Raw genomic sequence first — 16208 nt, forward strand, 5'->3', positions numbered from 1 at the left:
TTTTTTTTTGCAGAAAACCGATACAACAACATGACGTCACCTCTGCCTCCTAGGCCGTGCACCAGCACCATATACATCTCCAGACCAAAAGGTGAACCACACCTCCAACTTCCACGTGGGCCCTAGGTCCACCTACCCCACACCAGCTTAGCCGACGCAAAACAGCGAGGCGACGCTATCCAATACCGATAGACAAGTGTGCCAAAAAGAAAGCACATACCAACACACGGCTTTGGTCGTGTATGTGCGATTCGCACAAAGTAGCTACCCAGTTGAAAACGTAAAAAAAATACCGATAGACAAGTGGAAAACATCAATTTCAACAAATCGAACCTCAAACTCTTGATCCCGTGAATTAGCACAATGATCTTTCTGATCCTAGCCTAATTAAAGCCTTGGGGGGCATTCAAGAAAATTACAAAAAACCATCACATTTCAGGCAGAAGTTTCAAAAAACCACGAAAAACCACCACTCTATAAGTAACACGTTACAAATAGCACTGACTCCACTCTGATGCTAGTTTAATCGAAAAACTGACATGTGGGTCCTGCTGTCAAGCTGACGTGCTATGCAAATTTTGCGGAAAAGACCTTCGTACATTATAAATTCTAATTTTACGATCCATATTTTTTTTGTAAGTTTTAGAGGCACCCACTTAATATCCTATCTCCTCCTCCCTTTTCTAAAAAAAAGACAGTGCCTGTACACCGAAACAACCGGGATGGGGAGGCCGAAGGCGAGCACCGGCCTACTACTGCCATCGTCGCTTCGCTGGTTAGGGGAGGCCGGGATGGGGGAGGGGAAGGGCACGGCGGCCGCAACGGCGAAGCATGGCTGCGTACATGGAGCATGACCACAGGTCGGCGGCCGCGCCGGTGGAGCAGGGATGGGGATTCCCTCAAAACTAGGAGGGTGGCGCTGTCTTGCGTAGCAGAGAGAGCAGGGTGCGCAGGTCAAAGAGGAGCCGATGGTCGCGAGCCTGTGTTGCCGGGCATGGCGGAAGGGGGAAGTTCGCCAGGGGTAGGGAGTTGTGATGGCGCTCGGGTCGACCACCTACTACACGAAAACGAAGGGGGTGCCGCCAGATAAGAGGGAACCGAGGTTGGGGAGGGTCCCGGTGAACTCCTACTGCGGCGTCGGTCGCGTCTCATCTGGTTGGGGAGGAGGAGGGTGGCGGCGCTCGTGTCGGCCGTCGTCGCCCGTCCTTGTGGGTCGACGACGGTGACCGTATCTGGGGGAGAGTCATGATGGGGGCAGCACACCAGTAGCCACGGCGGGACGGACGCGCCTAGGAGAAGGTGGAGCCGGAGCTGAGGGCAGCCGTCGGCACCCGTGCTCACAGATTGGCGGTGGCGAGAGCGCACCAGGGAGAGGGCCGCAGCGGGGGCTAGCACGCCGGTGGCCACAATGAGGCACACGCCTAGGGGTGGCGGCCGTGTCGATGACGGCGGTTCCTGGACAAGCGGCGGTGTCTATTGCAAGCAGGGACACGACGACCACGGTGGCGAGCTAGAGTGGTGGGAGTCGGCTCGCGTCAAGATAGGAGGTGGGGAAACGATGCGTCTAGCTGCTAGGCGGAGCCCACACTCGTTTCCCGACATACCGTGAGGCGCCGACGCGCTCAATCCTCCCCTATACGAAAGGGCCGACACGGGGTTACCAGCGATTTTATTAGGCTCGAAAACTAGCGGTGCCTTTTAGGACGCACCGGTGCGAGTGCGACCCTAAAAATCACGCCAACGCCTAAAACACTATCAGGGCCGCTACGGGGCGGTCGGTGGAGATGCTATAAGGCAAACGGTCCCACATTACAGTCACACAAACATCTTTGTAGTCTATGGACAACTTCCACCTACGCCACTCATCCACCTTTCTTCGCCAAAATCCCTCTTAGAACCCTAGCTCCCGCCGCTCCGTGGTTCCGCATGGCCGGCGCCGCCGCACTCCGGCGGGCTGCCCGCCGCGCCGTCCGTACGCTAGCAAACTCTTCCGCTCCCCCACGGACGATCTCACTGCCCGAGCGCCTCCTATCCTCCCAGGCGTCGCCGGAGCACCGCCCCCGCCCCGGCGTCTCGGGGTCGGAGCTGGGGCAGTACCCGCCGGAGCGGATCCGGAACTTCTCCATCATCGCGCACGTCGACCACGGCAAGTCAACGCTCGCCGACCGGCTGCTGGAGCTCACTGGCACCATCCAGAAGGGCCATGGCCAGCCTCAGTACCTCGACAAGCTGCAGGTGCGACGAGAAAGCTCCCCTTTTTTTCTAGAAACATGGGCAATTCGAGTCAAATGCTGAAAGAAATGTCGTTCACAGTGAAACTGTATATTAACAGCCTTATGACTTTGATAAAGGCTGATTGCCCAATGTTGACAAATGCATGAGTGAAAAATTCTCCTTTCAAGAGCAACATGCTATGTATTCCCTGATGCTGTTGTAAACTTTTAATGAAATCCTTCAACATACAATGAAGTATTACTAGCTGAATGCCTGCTCGTTTGTAGGAACTACTAAAACTAATTCTACTGAAACACGGGCAATGCGAGCGAAATGTTGTCTCTCAGGTTGCTTAATTTTACTGGATAAACATATTATAATGATGCATCTATGGTTCGAAAAAGGTCGTCAATAGTATAACTGTACTATATTTGCAAACTAATGTCTTTCGTAAAAGGACGATTCATTTTTAGAGTGCTAATAAATGCACAAGAGAAAAGTCGCAAGTGTCTTGCAATATCAAATTACGTCCATCTGATTAATCCAGTCATGTCGCACATCAGTCGATGTAGAAATCCTGGGTCACAAAAACTGACTTGGAGTTAAAGAGAAAGGGGAACAATCATGAAAAGTATTATTAACATTTATCTTACTGATCAGTACGTTCGGATATACAGGGGTTAGCAGATATTAAAGGAAAATGAGCCAGATACGCTGGCTTCATATGGCATTTGATAAACACATGGGAATTCTTTATTATAAATTGCGAATAGCTGAGCACATTTGGATTTATCTTTAGCTTTCATCATTTGTGTCGTTACTTATTTTTGGTGGTAATATCAGTATAAATGACCTTCAATTTGACTTTCCCTATTTCTTATATATTGCCATTGTCAGGAAGTTCCTCTTAAGAGGTGATGTTCCTGAGGTGGATAAATCCCTGCTGTATAATTCAATACTTTCTGCCCTTTGTTGTAACGTTTTTATCTGGTATCAACAGGTAGAGAGAGAAAGAGGCATCACTGTGAAAGCCCAAACTGCAACTATGTTCTACAAGAATTCTGTAGAAACTTCCGAGTCCCTTGGGACAAATACTCCAAGCTATTTGCTTAACCTGATTGATACTCCTGGCCACGTAGATTTCAGCTATGAGGTCTCAAGATCCTTGGCAGCTTGCCAGGGTGCTCTTCTAGTAGTTGATGCAGCTCAAGGTGTACAGGCACAAACAATTGCAAATTTTTACCTTGCATTTGAGTCAAACCTTAGCATTATTCCTGTCATTAACAAGATTGACCAGCCTACTGCCGATCCTGATAATGTAAAGGCCCAGTTGAAGAGGTTATTTGATATCGATCCAAGTGAAGCTCTGCTCACTTCTGCCAAAACTGGTCAAGGCCTTAGCCAGGTGTTACCTGCTGTTATCGAGCGCATACCTTGTCCACCTGGAAGTTGTGATTCACCTGTACGAATGCTGCTCTTAGATTCGTACTACGATGAATACAAAGGGGTGATCTGTCATGTTGCTATTGTTGATGGTGCGATGCGTAAGGGAGATAAGATTTCATCAGCTGCGACTGGTCGCACATATGAAGTCTTTGATGTTGGCATTATGCATCCCGAGCTTACCCCAACTGGAGTGCTTTACACTGGACAAGTTGGATATGTTATAACTGGAATGCGTTCAACTAAAGAAGCACGCATTGGCGATACTCTTCATCAGGCAAAGAGTATTGTTGAACCACTTCCTGGTATGGGATTCCACACCCTCCTGAAATCATTTTTTATCAGTTGATTAATTTGGTAATCCTGAGAAAATCACTGTTGATATATTGGCGGTTCCATAAGCTTTTCGTTCTTGCTTTTAGTTTTTATTTTGTGGTATGATGTGACATAATATATAATAGCCATTCAGGTTTCAAGCCTGTGAGGCACATGGTCTTCTCTGGTGTATACCCAGCTGATGGTTCTGACTTTGAAGCTCTTAGCCATGCAATTGAAAAGCTAACATGTAATGATGCCAGTGTGTCTGTTACAAAAGAGACAAGTACTGCACTTGGTATGGGCTTCAGGTATAAGGTTTTCTGCATGCTCAGTATACTTCACTTCAATGTATTACATGCTATCAAGTGTTGAAACATGCCTCAGTTCATTGTTGATCCACACATGAGTTTGTCTCTTGTGTATCTTCTACAGATGTGGTTTCCTAGGATTGCTGCACATGGATGTGTTTCATCAACGGCTTGAACAAGTATAGTTTTGCTATTGCTTTTGCAAATATTTATCAGGTTACTGGTGCCATGTGATTATGAGTTTCACTATGCACAGCTGTAAAGAAGCTTTGCACTTAATTAATACCACCACAAACACCAAAAAGGGGTCAATATACTTTTGTAAGAAAATTTGCATCTTTATGACTGGAAGACGCCAGTTGAGCATCCATGCTACTCAATAAAGGGAATGCATCTTGCCTATTATGGCTGATTATATGTTATTTGGCCTGTTATGCCTACTAACCTGTTACCTACTAGTAAAAGGCCTAGTAGACCTGTTTTCAGTACATTGGTACGGTACTAGCTGTTTAAGGTATGTTGTTAGTGCATCAGCAGCCATGTCTTTCGTTACAAAGTAGTAAACAACTAAACATCTTTCAGTAATTTTAGTGTTTAGATTGCATGATACCTCAATTTAGAAATCAATAGCCCAAAGGTTTTGCGGTCCCTTTAGTCTTGCAAGTGGAAACTTTTAGCAAATTAGTCTTCTAGATTTAAGATTCACGTGAAATTACTTTGCATAATTACACCCACTTTTAAGTTTACGATATATAATTATGTATGCACCTACATCAAAAGTTAGTCGTGGAGCTCTTTTTTCTCAACAGAACCACGTGCACCTGCATTTCTCGTCTCACCGAGAAGTTTATGGAATAATGGGCGGTGACAGTGTTCTTGCATCATCTGATGAAATAATTTCTACGTTGGCATCATAAGATTTTAAGTTGTGACTTTGTTTTGCTTAGGAGTATGGAGCTCAGGTCATATCCACCATACCAACTGTACCATATATCTTTGAGTATGGCGATGAAAGGTGAGCATTTATAATGGTATTATACTTGTTCAGTGTTAAGATATCTGATCTTAGATTGTTTTGTCCAGCAAAGTGCAAATTGAGAACCCTGCAGCCTTATCTTTAAATACTGGAAAACGTGTAACGGCCTGCTGGGAGCCAACAGTCATTGCTACTATCATTATTCCTAGTGAGTAAGATCTGCTTCCTTCCTCATTTGTTTTTCTGTTTCCTGATACATATGCACAACTAGAAAGATTTTGATGATGATCAACCACTTCTTTTAGGTATGTTGGGCCTGTAATTATGCTTTGTTCAGAAAGGAGGGGCGAGCAGCAAGAATATACGTTCATCGATGCGTAATTGTTTGCACCGAGCCACGTCTTTTAAGTAAATGCTTTCTATTTTTTTTTCTTATTGTGGCTATGTTTGATGCAGCCATAGAGCTTTATTGAAGTACCGATTACCTTTGAGGGAGATCATTGTGGACTTCTACAATGAGTTGAAAAGCATAACATCTGGCTATGCTACTTTTGACTATGAAGATTCTGAGTATGTTTTTTTTTTCAGTTGAAATATCAGAGATCGTCTGGCTACACTACTGTTTTACGATTTAGAGATTCCGAGATGAAAATAAATATGGTTGCAAGATTGTTATTCCATTGAATTCCTGTGTTCTGGTTGTTCTTTTCCGTTGAACATTTCATATCCCCTTTATTTCTTGGAAGTAATGGCAGGCCTTGCTCATGAATATCGTCCTCTAGTGCAACTCTTCTCTCTAATCCAGCATACTAAGTACCCGCAAGAACTAACTTGGCAAGCGGTACATAAGAATTATTTGCATTGGGTGTGAGATGGCAATTAAATAGCATGTATGAATTCCTTTTACGAGAGAGGGAAAAATGCCAGAACTTATCATTATTTCTGGTTCTTGTTAGATTTCCTTACTTTAATCCACTTCAACAGGTATCAAAAATCTGATCTTGTTAAGATGGATATTCTACTTAATGGCCAGCCTGTTGATGCCATGGCAACTATAATCCATAACCAGAAAGCTCAGAAGGTTGGAAGAGAATTAGTGGACAAGCTCAAGAAATTTATAGAAAGGTATTCATTATGCTCCTTATTTTGGAAATCTGATGTGTAAAACCGTTTCTTTAGTAAATCTATATCTATAGAAATTTATATAGAAAGCACGAACTCGGCAGATCTAGATCATACACCTATCTAATTGTGGGGCTAAAATTTGAATTGTGAAGTTAAATCTGTATCCAGAGTAATGCTTGTGTTTAATTTCAATAATTAGCCAAAGCAATCCAGATAATTATATTTTCTTCGGCAGCGGGTATTTGAATCATTGAATGCCCAACACTATACTTGGTGCATTACTTTTTTTATGGTTTATTGAGTAAAAAAACTATTGAGCTGTGAGTAATTGTTACTTTTGTCAAGGCCTAATCATGCAGAAAGCTCACCAGTGCTATTTGATTAGATTGTTTCTGAGCATTTTTATGACTTATAAATTAAATTGGAAGGGAGTTTAGTTACAGTGAAAAAGATTCTGAGATTTATGAAGAAGAAATAAAGATTTGCTATTGGGGGAAATGCTGCTGCAACATTCTTGTTTAATCCTTGTACTGAGTGGGAACAATTTTATTTCCTTCCACCACTCCTTCCACTTACGTTCATTTTTTACGCTTTGGTCTCTGATTGTGCAGACAAATGTTTGAGATCACTATACAAGCAGCAATTGGTTCGAAGGTTATCGCAAGGGAAACGTAAGATATCAGTTCTGCTTTAGTTTTCTTGAAGTGCTTCAAAGTTTTCGTTACATTAATTAAGATCTGTTTGCATTTGAAGTGCTTCAAAGTTATCATTTGTATGCACGTTACTGCATTTGCAAGTGTCTCTATAGCTATTCAGTAATTGTCCTTTTCTGTGAATGAGTATAGAAGTTATCAAGATGAAAATGCTTTTTGTTCAGAGTAAAATCATATTTTTTTATCATTTCGTTTTCAGGCTTGTAGTTTGCCTGATTGAGAATGTTCATTAGAATATCAATTGCCCCATAACACTTAGTGTCACTGGAAGTTGGTTGATTTTTCTATTTGTTTCTTGGAGCTAATTATTGAGTTATTTGTATAACTTGATACTGGTTCCATCTTAACCTTTGTATTGTCCTACTGCATGTATATTATGAATCAGGGTCCCATGCCATCATTTTTTTTTGGTTGGGAAACAGGTGAAAAAGGTTCAGGTAGTTTGCCTAGGGCTCTCTGGTTATTATTGTTTTGTACTCCCTCCAATCCATAAGAAGTGTCCGGGATTTAGTAGAAAGTCAGGACACTTACTATGGATCGGAGGGAGTTTTATTTATGGGTGCGAGACATGTGAAAAAAGAAGAAGTCCAGGTAGCTTGCCTATTGTGCTCTCAGGTTGTTATTAGTTTGTAGTTAGTCTCACTCAGTCCTAATTTATTTCCAACTGTCGATGGCATTAATCACAAAAATTATGTTCAGTACTGGTTCGCTTAACTGGAGTACTCTATAAGTAAAAACCTGTGCATTGGATACGTAGATGCTTGAATATTTTTTGTCTTGTCATTTCCAGTCTGTCAGCGATGAGAAAGAATGTTCTTGCCAAGTGCTATGGTGGTGACATTACTCGCAAGAAGAAGTTGCTAGAGAAGCAGAAGGAAGGGAAGAAGCGCATGAAACGTGTCGGGTCCGTCGATATTCCTCAAGAAGCATTCCATGAGCTACTGAAGGTCTCCAGTTCAAAATAGTTGAGCTGTATTTTAGTGTTGTAGCCTCAGTGTAGTCATCTTCTGCAAGGTAGGTTTTCGTGTGTGGTTCTGCACATCATGTCGCCATCTTCCAGAGTATAGCCTAGTCTCACACCATTTTGTTGGTTACTGCAGGTCCGCGTCGGGTAGTTCACCGGGTACATACTGCTGTTTTGAGCTGAAGAGTGTAGGGTCCACAGTGCTTATTTCATCGTGATTCGGTGGCACTGGTGCTGCAGTGCACACCTTATATAGGTTGTGTTTATGGCGTCTACAACAGAGACACCCTAGACCCAGCAGGTGCAGAAGAACCTTCACTACCGCACACCCACATGGCGATACCCTGTTACAATGATTCTGACTGGAAAGACCGACAACCATACGCCGAATGCCGTGCTTTACTGCACAGTTTTGGAAACAAAATATGGAAGAATACTAAGTATTACTAACAGTTTTTTATTGATTTTTTCTGTGAAGGATAAATGGCTTATGGACCATACTTTATTTCGGGAAAGTTTTTATCTATAAGTTCCCCTTCGTATGTTTTTTGTAGAATCAATAATAATACTGTATGTAATAAGTGACATATTGCCCTTCGAGCTACCTCGGATTTGCGTGTCCAATTCTGTGCTTGTTGTGCCAAACAATGCCGAGTTTCTTAAGAAGGCAGTCGCGCGTTGTTGAAAGAGATATTGTCGGGTAACCAGTGCAGCTGAATCTGCAAACGGCTCATTGTAAAGTGTCAGAGAATTAGCTCTTGCTTCGTTTGTATGCAAGCTGGATGTTGACGTGAGGTCAAAAAAAAAAAAAGTTAAAAGAAACTATGCACCAGCCGGGAATCGAACCCGGGTCTGTACCGTGGCAGGGTACTATTCTACCACTAGACCACTGGTGCTTTTGTATGTAAGATAAATATTTACTCACAAGACATATATGGCCTTTTCCGAACCGCGTCCGATACGAGGCCGGTGCGAGTCAAACCGGAAAGCTCACGCTGCCACTGCCCACCAGGAGTGGCCTCACGGCTCCCATGGCGATCCGGCGCCTCTCCTTCCTCCTGCTCCTCCTCCTCCTCCTCCGCGCCTTCGCCTCGCTTCCCACCCAAGCCGCCGCGCGAGGCGGCGCCGGCCCGTCGTCAGGTTCCGCTCTTCTCTCTTTCTCTCTCTGTGTCTCTGGATTACCTTTTCATGGAGCGGCGCAATAGCGTCGTGCCAAAACTCAATTCGCCCGTCTGAACATCGATCTCGGGTAGCTAGATCAACGGCACGCGGATCCGGTAGTTCGCTTGATAATGGTGGGATTGGTTGGGGGGTTGCTGCTGTGCCTCGATTTCACTTCATTTTGGTAGAACCTGCACCTACTGGTACTGGGAATGGTGTTAGTGCACCGACAGTGGAGTTATATTTGGAGTGCCTAGTTATGAGGGAGCCTATACCATTTACTACTAGTTTATAAATTCCCCTCATAAGTTGGCATACCTTAAGAGTTAGTAGATTCATAAAGAGTTAGTACCAATGAATATCTCCTAGTATCCGTCTTTCAAGATTTTTGTATCAGTTAGTAGTGGATATCTTTACCTGCCTTCCCATGCAAGGTTCTGCTCTTTCCCACTGTGTCTGGATTCAATTATCCAGGGCCTGTGCATTGGCCTCGTGCCAAAACTCACTTCACCCGATCGGCAGGATCGATCTCGTATAGCTAGATCAACTGGATGCAGATCCAGCAGCTTACTTGATATTGGTGGAATTGGTAGGGGTTGCTGCTAGCATTGATGAACCTACCTAGCGTGGCTTTGCCTGGATTCCGTTCATTTTTTTCTTTTTTTTGAAACGGATGGATTCCGTTCATTTGAGTACAACCTGTACTGATTTTGAATGATGTTAGTGCACTCACGGTGACGAAGAGTGTGAACTCTTTGGATGCATGATGACTGTCATCGTAAGAAAATTTACTATGTCGTATACTACGGAGAACCCTACACAGTCAACTATCTTATAGAGTCTCTGTCATGAATTGGCATGCCAACTTAGATCCTTAAAAGGTTACCAATGAAATTGAATATGTGTTTTCCACTTTCCGTACATGGATTTGTTCAGGACCCATTTGGTTTTCTATTGGTTATTCACAAACTGTGCTTGCGATTTTCAGAATATTGGTAGCTGCTTTTATTATAAGTAGTAACTTAAAATTGTTAACCAGGTATTGATGATGAAAAACATGGGTCGTTCTTACGTAATCTTCTTGAGGATAAGCCCGAGATCACGTAAGTTCTTCACCAGATTTATCTTTTTGTTCGTGGCATTATTGCACATGTGAGAAATGGCCTTTCCAACAACTTCAGGGAAGAAATGATTCATGGATATATGACCAATTCTGAACTTGAGATTGCTGTGCAAGACTTTGGGAGCCGCTGTGCTAATGTCTCCAGGGTGTACAGGTACATCATGTATAATACTTTGCTTTCCGTCGATGTGTATGTTAGGAGTTTCTCGACCATTATTGGGACCATCAGTTTGTTTAGCCATGTCATATCAATATTATAGCGTTTAGTTGATGTCCACGTGTGGTTGGCTATGTATAGACTACCGTGGTTTTAAGGTGCTAAGGCGTCCTAAGGCGTTCTACCCCCCCTCTGGCACCTAAGCAGGTGCCTAAGCGCCTAAAGTGGCCAAATTTCCAAGGCGCTGCCAGGGCGCCTTACTGCCTAAGCGTCCTAAGGCGATGCCTTGAAACCCATGTACACTACAATTAAAATGCATTGCTGATCAGGTGGGATTGAATAATTCATAGTCACACTGGTAGGTGAAAGTAAAAGTAAAAGGAAAAAAAATAGTTCTTTCTTTCATGCTAACATAAATGCATATCTTTTTTTGTAAAAGTTTGGATTGCATGGTCAACTCTCTTCTGGTTGGGTTAATGGAACACAGAAAATTTTGTTTGCTTTAAATATTTCCAACTCATCTCAAGGTTTTTGGTGCTTCCGTCATATTTACTCTATTTTCAATTGAGTGTGTAGTACTGCAGTTAGGGTGCATCTTCATTATGCTCATCTAGTCATCTATTCAAACTTCACTTACCTATTATTTCTTCTCTCTTTGAGGGATTACACACACCTGTTATCAGCATCGGGAAGAGTGTAAATGGTTCCCCATTGGTATGTAACTTATTAAAAGTGATGATTGCTCTAATGAGTTCTTGGTGTAAATTTTGTATATTGGATAAGTATTCTGATTGTTCTTGTAGTGGGTCATTGAACTATCAGATAAGCCTGGACAAAAAGAAGCTGAACCAGCATTCAAGGTTTGTGGTTCTTTCTCCTTAAGTAGTGGGCTATTCTTTTCTCAGTTGTCAAAATTTTCTAAAAAAAAACTAAAGAGGAAGTGTTATCCAATTTCAGCCTGATGTTCATCTTACTTTATCACTTATTTGCTTTTATCTCCTGTGCTTGAAAAGAACAACTATGACAGAATAGTATTCACATGTGTTATTTTTTGAACAAAAATGGGTGTCTTCTATTTCATATTTAGACCTACAGTTTTGTTTAAATGACCGACACTATTATTGTTATGTTCCGTCTTGCTTCTTTGTGAATTAGATGGGACTACTCCCTTTCTGTCACGCCGATGACAGTTAACTAAGCTCTAATAGAATCACATTATAATTCAAACATGGTTTTCCTGTAGAAATGAAGTGTAGATGCAGAGTAAAAATGTTACAAGGCCATGTCGGAAATAATCCTGCTACCGTGCTTGAACTTTTTACTCTGTTCCTATTATACTAACAACTAACTATTCGCCATTTTTCGTATTTGTGATGTAGTTTTTGTTTAAAATTTGCAGTTCATCGGGAATGTCCATGGTGATGAGCCTGTTGGAAGAGAGGTCCTTATGCAACTTGCGTATTGGCTGTGTGATAACTACCTGAAGGATCCATTGGTATGCAAGTTTCCCTAGTTGCTACATGCTCTTGACTAGCTGTGGAGCTTTCGACTGGCCAACCACTTACAGTTTTCCTATGTGAACCCACCTGTAGCATTTTGAGTTGTTTCTTACGTGAAATTAAAAGGAAACATAGTAACTAACGACAACAAAAAATATTTAATTTATGAGAAGTTCAGACTCTAACACGTGCTACAAGTGTTGTTATTTTGGATGCATTGTTATGGATCATGTAACGTCCAGCATATTGTGCATTATTGCAGATATTAGTCTCACTTTTTTCTAAACATAGTTTTTATAAAACCTACTTCATATATTTCCATCAGTTTTATGAAAATTGGTACCGATATGCTATGCTCAGAACTTAGCAGTTAACTAATTTCTGCAGGCAACTCTTATTGTGGAGAACACACACCTTCATATACTTCCGACAATGAACCCAGATGGATTTGCTCTTAGAAGACGTGGCAATGCAAACAATATTGACCTCAACAGAGACTTTCCTGACCAAGTGAGTACTCCCCTGATGCATTGATTTTCTTATGTAAGATTCTACAATCCAATTTTCAATATTCCTTCTTCATGGAGCCATTAATTTATATTGTCAATGCTGGCAGTTTTTTCCCATCAACGATGAGATTAACTACAGGCAACCTGAAACTAGAGCTATTATGAACTGGATAAAGCAAGAACACTTCACAGCCTCTGCTAGTTTGCATGGGGTAATTATTCTTTCCTTACCATTAGTTTCTGAATTATTTTTTATTTGTATGTTGTTATCTGCCTACTTATGTTTCTGTGGTCAAGGCTACTATCTCAAATAGTGAGCCACATGTATTTCTGGTTTACTGTCATGCTCTTTTACGGGAATGCCCCAAAATTGTGTTTTGCGTGTACCCCCAAAAAAGTTTTATGCAGCAAGGAAAATATTTTGTAGTATGTGTTCTATGGAGGGCTTGTTGTCTTTTTTGCTTTAATTACTACTATATGCTAAGTGTATCAGGTCTCGCAAAAAAAAGCTTAGGTAAATTATTATTGCATTGCAATTAACAGTTCAGATGCTATAGTCCCTTTTTCTTCTGAACCTGCTATATTGCGAAGTTTTTTCATTTGGTCTGATATATACTGTTAATTTTAAAAACCGGATGCTCTGGATCAGGTCTGACTATAATTCAGGAACTATTTTGTTGACCTAGTCGTTTGTTTGGGTACATTACTATTTGATCATAATAATGATAACAGATGGGAGTGTATTTTTTGTATATACTAGGAAATGATGTTTGCAAATAGGAAGATTTCAAGTACAACATGTAATTAAAGTGATGTTTGCAAATAGGAGTATGTAGAAGACAAGGCCATTTGTCTACCACTCTTACCATCAACCATTTTTCAGGATTTAATTGTTTAAGGTCCGATACAAAAATTCACCAACTTTTATGCATTTTTAGTTGATCCGCTTACTCTGATATAGTCATTTGTTCATTACAAATCAGCTCCTGATTGTCATCCATCGCCACCTGATCTGAATTCTGCAGGGTGCTCTTGTTGCAAATTATCCATGGGATGGATCTAGAGATAAAAGGTGCTTCCCAGTTTCCTATTTACATTCAGTTTCAAGGATTCCCTGCTACCACTTTTGTGCATTCTATTTCTCTAAAAGACGCGGCAATAAGATTTTATCTAAGGATTGTCCAGACATGTTTCAGTAGATGATTCAAATGATGTGCAGGTGTATATTTTAGCCTCCGCGAGTCCTTGTTGATTTTACTTCCGAGTCCTTGTTGTATATTATGTTAGTATCAACTGGTGTGCAGTTTGCCTGAGTTTTAATTGTCCGTGAAGTGGTTACTTTAGTTCTTTGGCTAGGACCACAAGTTTTACTTGCTAGATATCACACTTCCGCATTCTTTAATAGATTGGCTTGCTTTTTTTTGACATGTTGATTGTCTTGCTTACAGAAAAGAGTATTATGGATGTCCTGATGACAAGGCATTCCGGTACATGGCATCAGTGTATAGTGAGTCACACTACAACATGTCTTTGAGCAAAGAATTCAGAGGAGGTATTACAAATGGAGCACTCTGGTAAAGAAACAAATAATAGTATTGCTTTGTTACTCCATATCGAACTTTCTGTGTATAAACATTCCAGTAACTTGTGTCACTATTTTCCAAGACCCAACATAGCAAATTATGGTTGATGATGCAGGTATCCCATTTACGGCGGCATGCAAGACTGGAACTATATACATGGAGGCTGCTTTGAGTTAACCCTTGAAATTAGTGACGTAAAATGGCCAAAGGCATCTGAGGTACTTTTGCATCTTGTTATGTATATGCTCCTACCCAGCTGTTTTAGACCACTCTACATTTTTTGTTCTGATATTCCTTATGATCTTCCGCTACAGCTTCTTCTCATATGGAAACAAAATAAGATGAGCATGCTCAATCTTGTCGCAAGCATGGTGAAGGTATGTTTCCACAGTGTTCGACGTGCTATGATTATGCAAAAGAAAACATAAAACTACAGTTTATTTGAAGTGAAATAGTGCCAGTTAGTGTATGGGTTGAGGCACATGGTCTTCGATCTCCATGTTTGGACTAGGGTCGGGGTTAAGGGCTCAAGGCATTCTGTCACCATCTCACTCTTAGTAGTTTCTGAAATAGCACCTTTCAGTGTTGTGCCCTGCATTAACTAGAGATACCTTGTGTTTTGCCTCTTTGGGTTTTGCTCCCTTTGGTTGTTCTTTTGTTTTAGAACATGGCTGTGCTTATCAGTTTGTCCACCAGACTGACTCTTGCTTCAGACAGGAGTTCATGGAAGGATATTTGCTGCAGATTCTGGCCATCCTATACCTGGCTCACTGATGGTGAAGGGAATCGACTCAAAGGTTAGTGATATTTGGGTCTTGACTGCAAACCGATCATGGATGAACTGGTAAGTTCATAGAAATTCCTTGGTTTATCATGTCAGTGATCATCATACTTGCCTCTTTCTTTTTCGTAGATAAATGCTAGTAGAACTTTTGGCGATTACCATCGAATGCTTGCACCTGGCGAGAGCTACGAAGGTAGCCTTTTTATGTTCCTTCCATCCAAAACATCACCATTTACAGTTAGATCGCCTACATGTATCAAACATAGATGGGGAACTCTTAAGAGCAGCATGCGCCCTCACTTGGCCTAGTTGTCTTCGTTTCCTTCAGTTTTCACTCTGAAATCTTTGATAGAAAAGAGTAATCCATTCTTTCTCGTTGCTGTCAGTCGTGGCATCAATGGCAGGCTTCACACCAAAAAGAACACGTATCATGCTGGAACGCGAAGCCGTGAACCTTGATTTCATATTGGATCCAGACGGAGCTGTCGGGCAAACAAAGCCGGTTCGCACCGACTGCGACTGCCGCTGCGATGATGGTAGCAAGCCGTTCCTCATCCGGGAAGCTTACATCTGGCTTTATCTCCTGGTCCTGTTCTTTCTGCTGGCTCTTTATATACTTTTCAGGAGAAGAATAGCATCGAGGCTCGCACCTCATAGGCACCCGCCGAAACGGCCTGTTGCCGTGTGAGATTAATCTTTTTCTTTGCTAGCACAAGTTTGTAGCCTACAGCCTTACCACTGTTGTACTACACAAGTCGGATTGAATTGTGGCCAACGTGTGATGGAAGTTTTACATATATTTTCTAATTGGATATACTATATGTTTGTAGTGAATGCATGTCAGTTAAGTGGATGTTGTGGAGATAAAGGATAAATTGGATTAGTTTCGCAGACCGAGTTTCTTGGTTGAGCTGTGATTCATCTGAGTGACAAGGAATATTCAGACTTGAACAGTTCATGTATACAAGAAACAGTTTTTTTGAGCCACTGGTATAATTATCACTCTGGTACAACAAAACCAAAGAGATCGTGACAATGTAGAGAATAGTAATACTACCTCCATCCCAAGGCTTAAGGTCTATATTTTTCTCAGAAAGTCAAGTAAAGTTTGATCAAACTTTTAGAAGAATTTATGAACAAATATGATATTTTGTAGGTACTATATGAAAATATATTTTATTATCTATCTAATAATATTGATTTTGTACTTTTCATGTTAATGATTTTTGATAAAAACTTAGTCAATTAACATAGTTTGATTTTCTAAAAAAAAATATAGACCTTAAACTTTGGGATGGAGGTAATAGTACCTAGTACATATAGTAATGATG

The 16208-nt window shown here is 41.6% G+C and overlaps 2 protein-coding genes and 1 non-coding gene across 4 annotated transcripts; 2 read left to right on the forward strand and 1 right to left on the reverse strand.

The window, feature by feature from the left end:
- The first annotated feature begins 1839 nt into the window (after window positions 1-1839).
- Window positions 1840-8685, forward strand: LOC127311352 (translation factor GUF1 homolog, mitochondrial). The gene is made up of 12 exons (XM_051341774.2): window positions 1840-2235; window positions 3215-3962; window positions 4127-4283; window positions 4408-4462; window positions 5231-5298; window positions 5367-5471; window positions 5565-5636; window positions 5716-5829; window positions 6244-6384; window positions 6996-7055; window positions 7888-8111; window positions 8198-8685. The coding sequence occupies exons 1-11, from the start codon at window positions 1927-1929 to the stop codon at window positions 8060-8062; spliced, it is 2004 nt and encodes a 667-aa protein (XP_051197734.1). The 5' UTR covers window positions 1840-1926; the 3' UTR covers window positions 8063-8111; window positions 8198-8685.
- A 201-nt stretch (window positions 8686-8886) lies between these two features.
- TRNAG-GCC (transfer RNA glycine (anticodon GCC)) lies at window positions 8887-8957 on the reverse strand. Its single transcript has one exon. It is a non-coding gene; the product is annotated as a tRNA-Gly (tRNA).
- A 63-nt stretch (window positions 8958-9020) lies between these two features.
- On the forward strand, window positions 9021-15768 carry LOC127311351 (carboxypeptidase SOL1). 2 transcript variants are annotated; one of them, XM_051341770.2, is made up of 15 exons: window positions 9023-9201; window positions 10262-10325; window positions 10404-10499; window positions 11186-11216; window positions 11306-11362; window positions 11902-11997; window positions 12389-12511; window positions 12618-12722; window positions 13536-13582; window positions 13959-14084; window positions 14209-14311; window positions 14408-14470; window positions 14807-14890; window positions 15007-15070; window positions 15264-15768. In XM_051341770.2, the coding sequence occupies exons 1-15, from the start codon at window positions 9093-9095 to the stop codon at window positions 15563-15565; spliced, it is 1470 nt and encodes a 489-aa protein (XP_051197730.1). In that variant the 5' UTR covers window positions 9023-9092; the 3' UTR covers window positions 15566-15768. The 2 variants fall into 2 exon arrangements, with proteins under 2 accessions (XP_051197731.1, XP_051197730.1); XM_051341771.2 differs by lacking the exon at window positions 15007-15070 and having other exon boundaries at window positions 9021-9201; window positions 14807-14937; window positions 15264-15589.
- Window positions 15769-16208: the final 440 nt, after the last annotated feature.

Source organism: Lolium perenne, chromosome 7 (assembly GCF_019359855.2).
Source record: "Lolium perenne isolate Kyuss_39 chromosome 7, Kyuss_2.0, whole genome shotgun sequence".
In the NCBI taxonomy this organism is placed as follows: domain Eukaryota; kingdom Viridiplantae; phylum Streptophyta; class Magnoliopsida; order Poales; family Poaceae; genus Lolium; species Lolium perenne.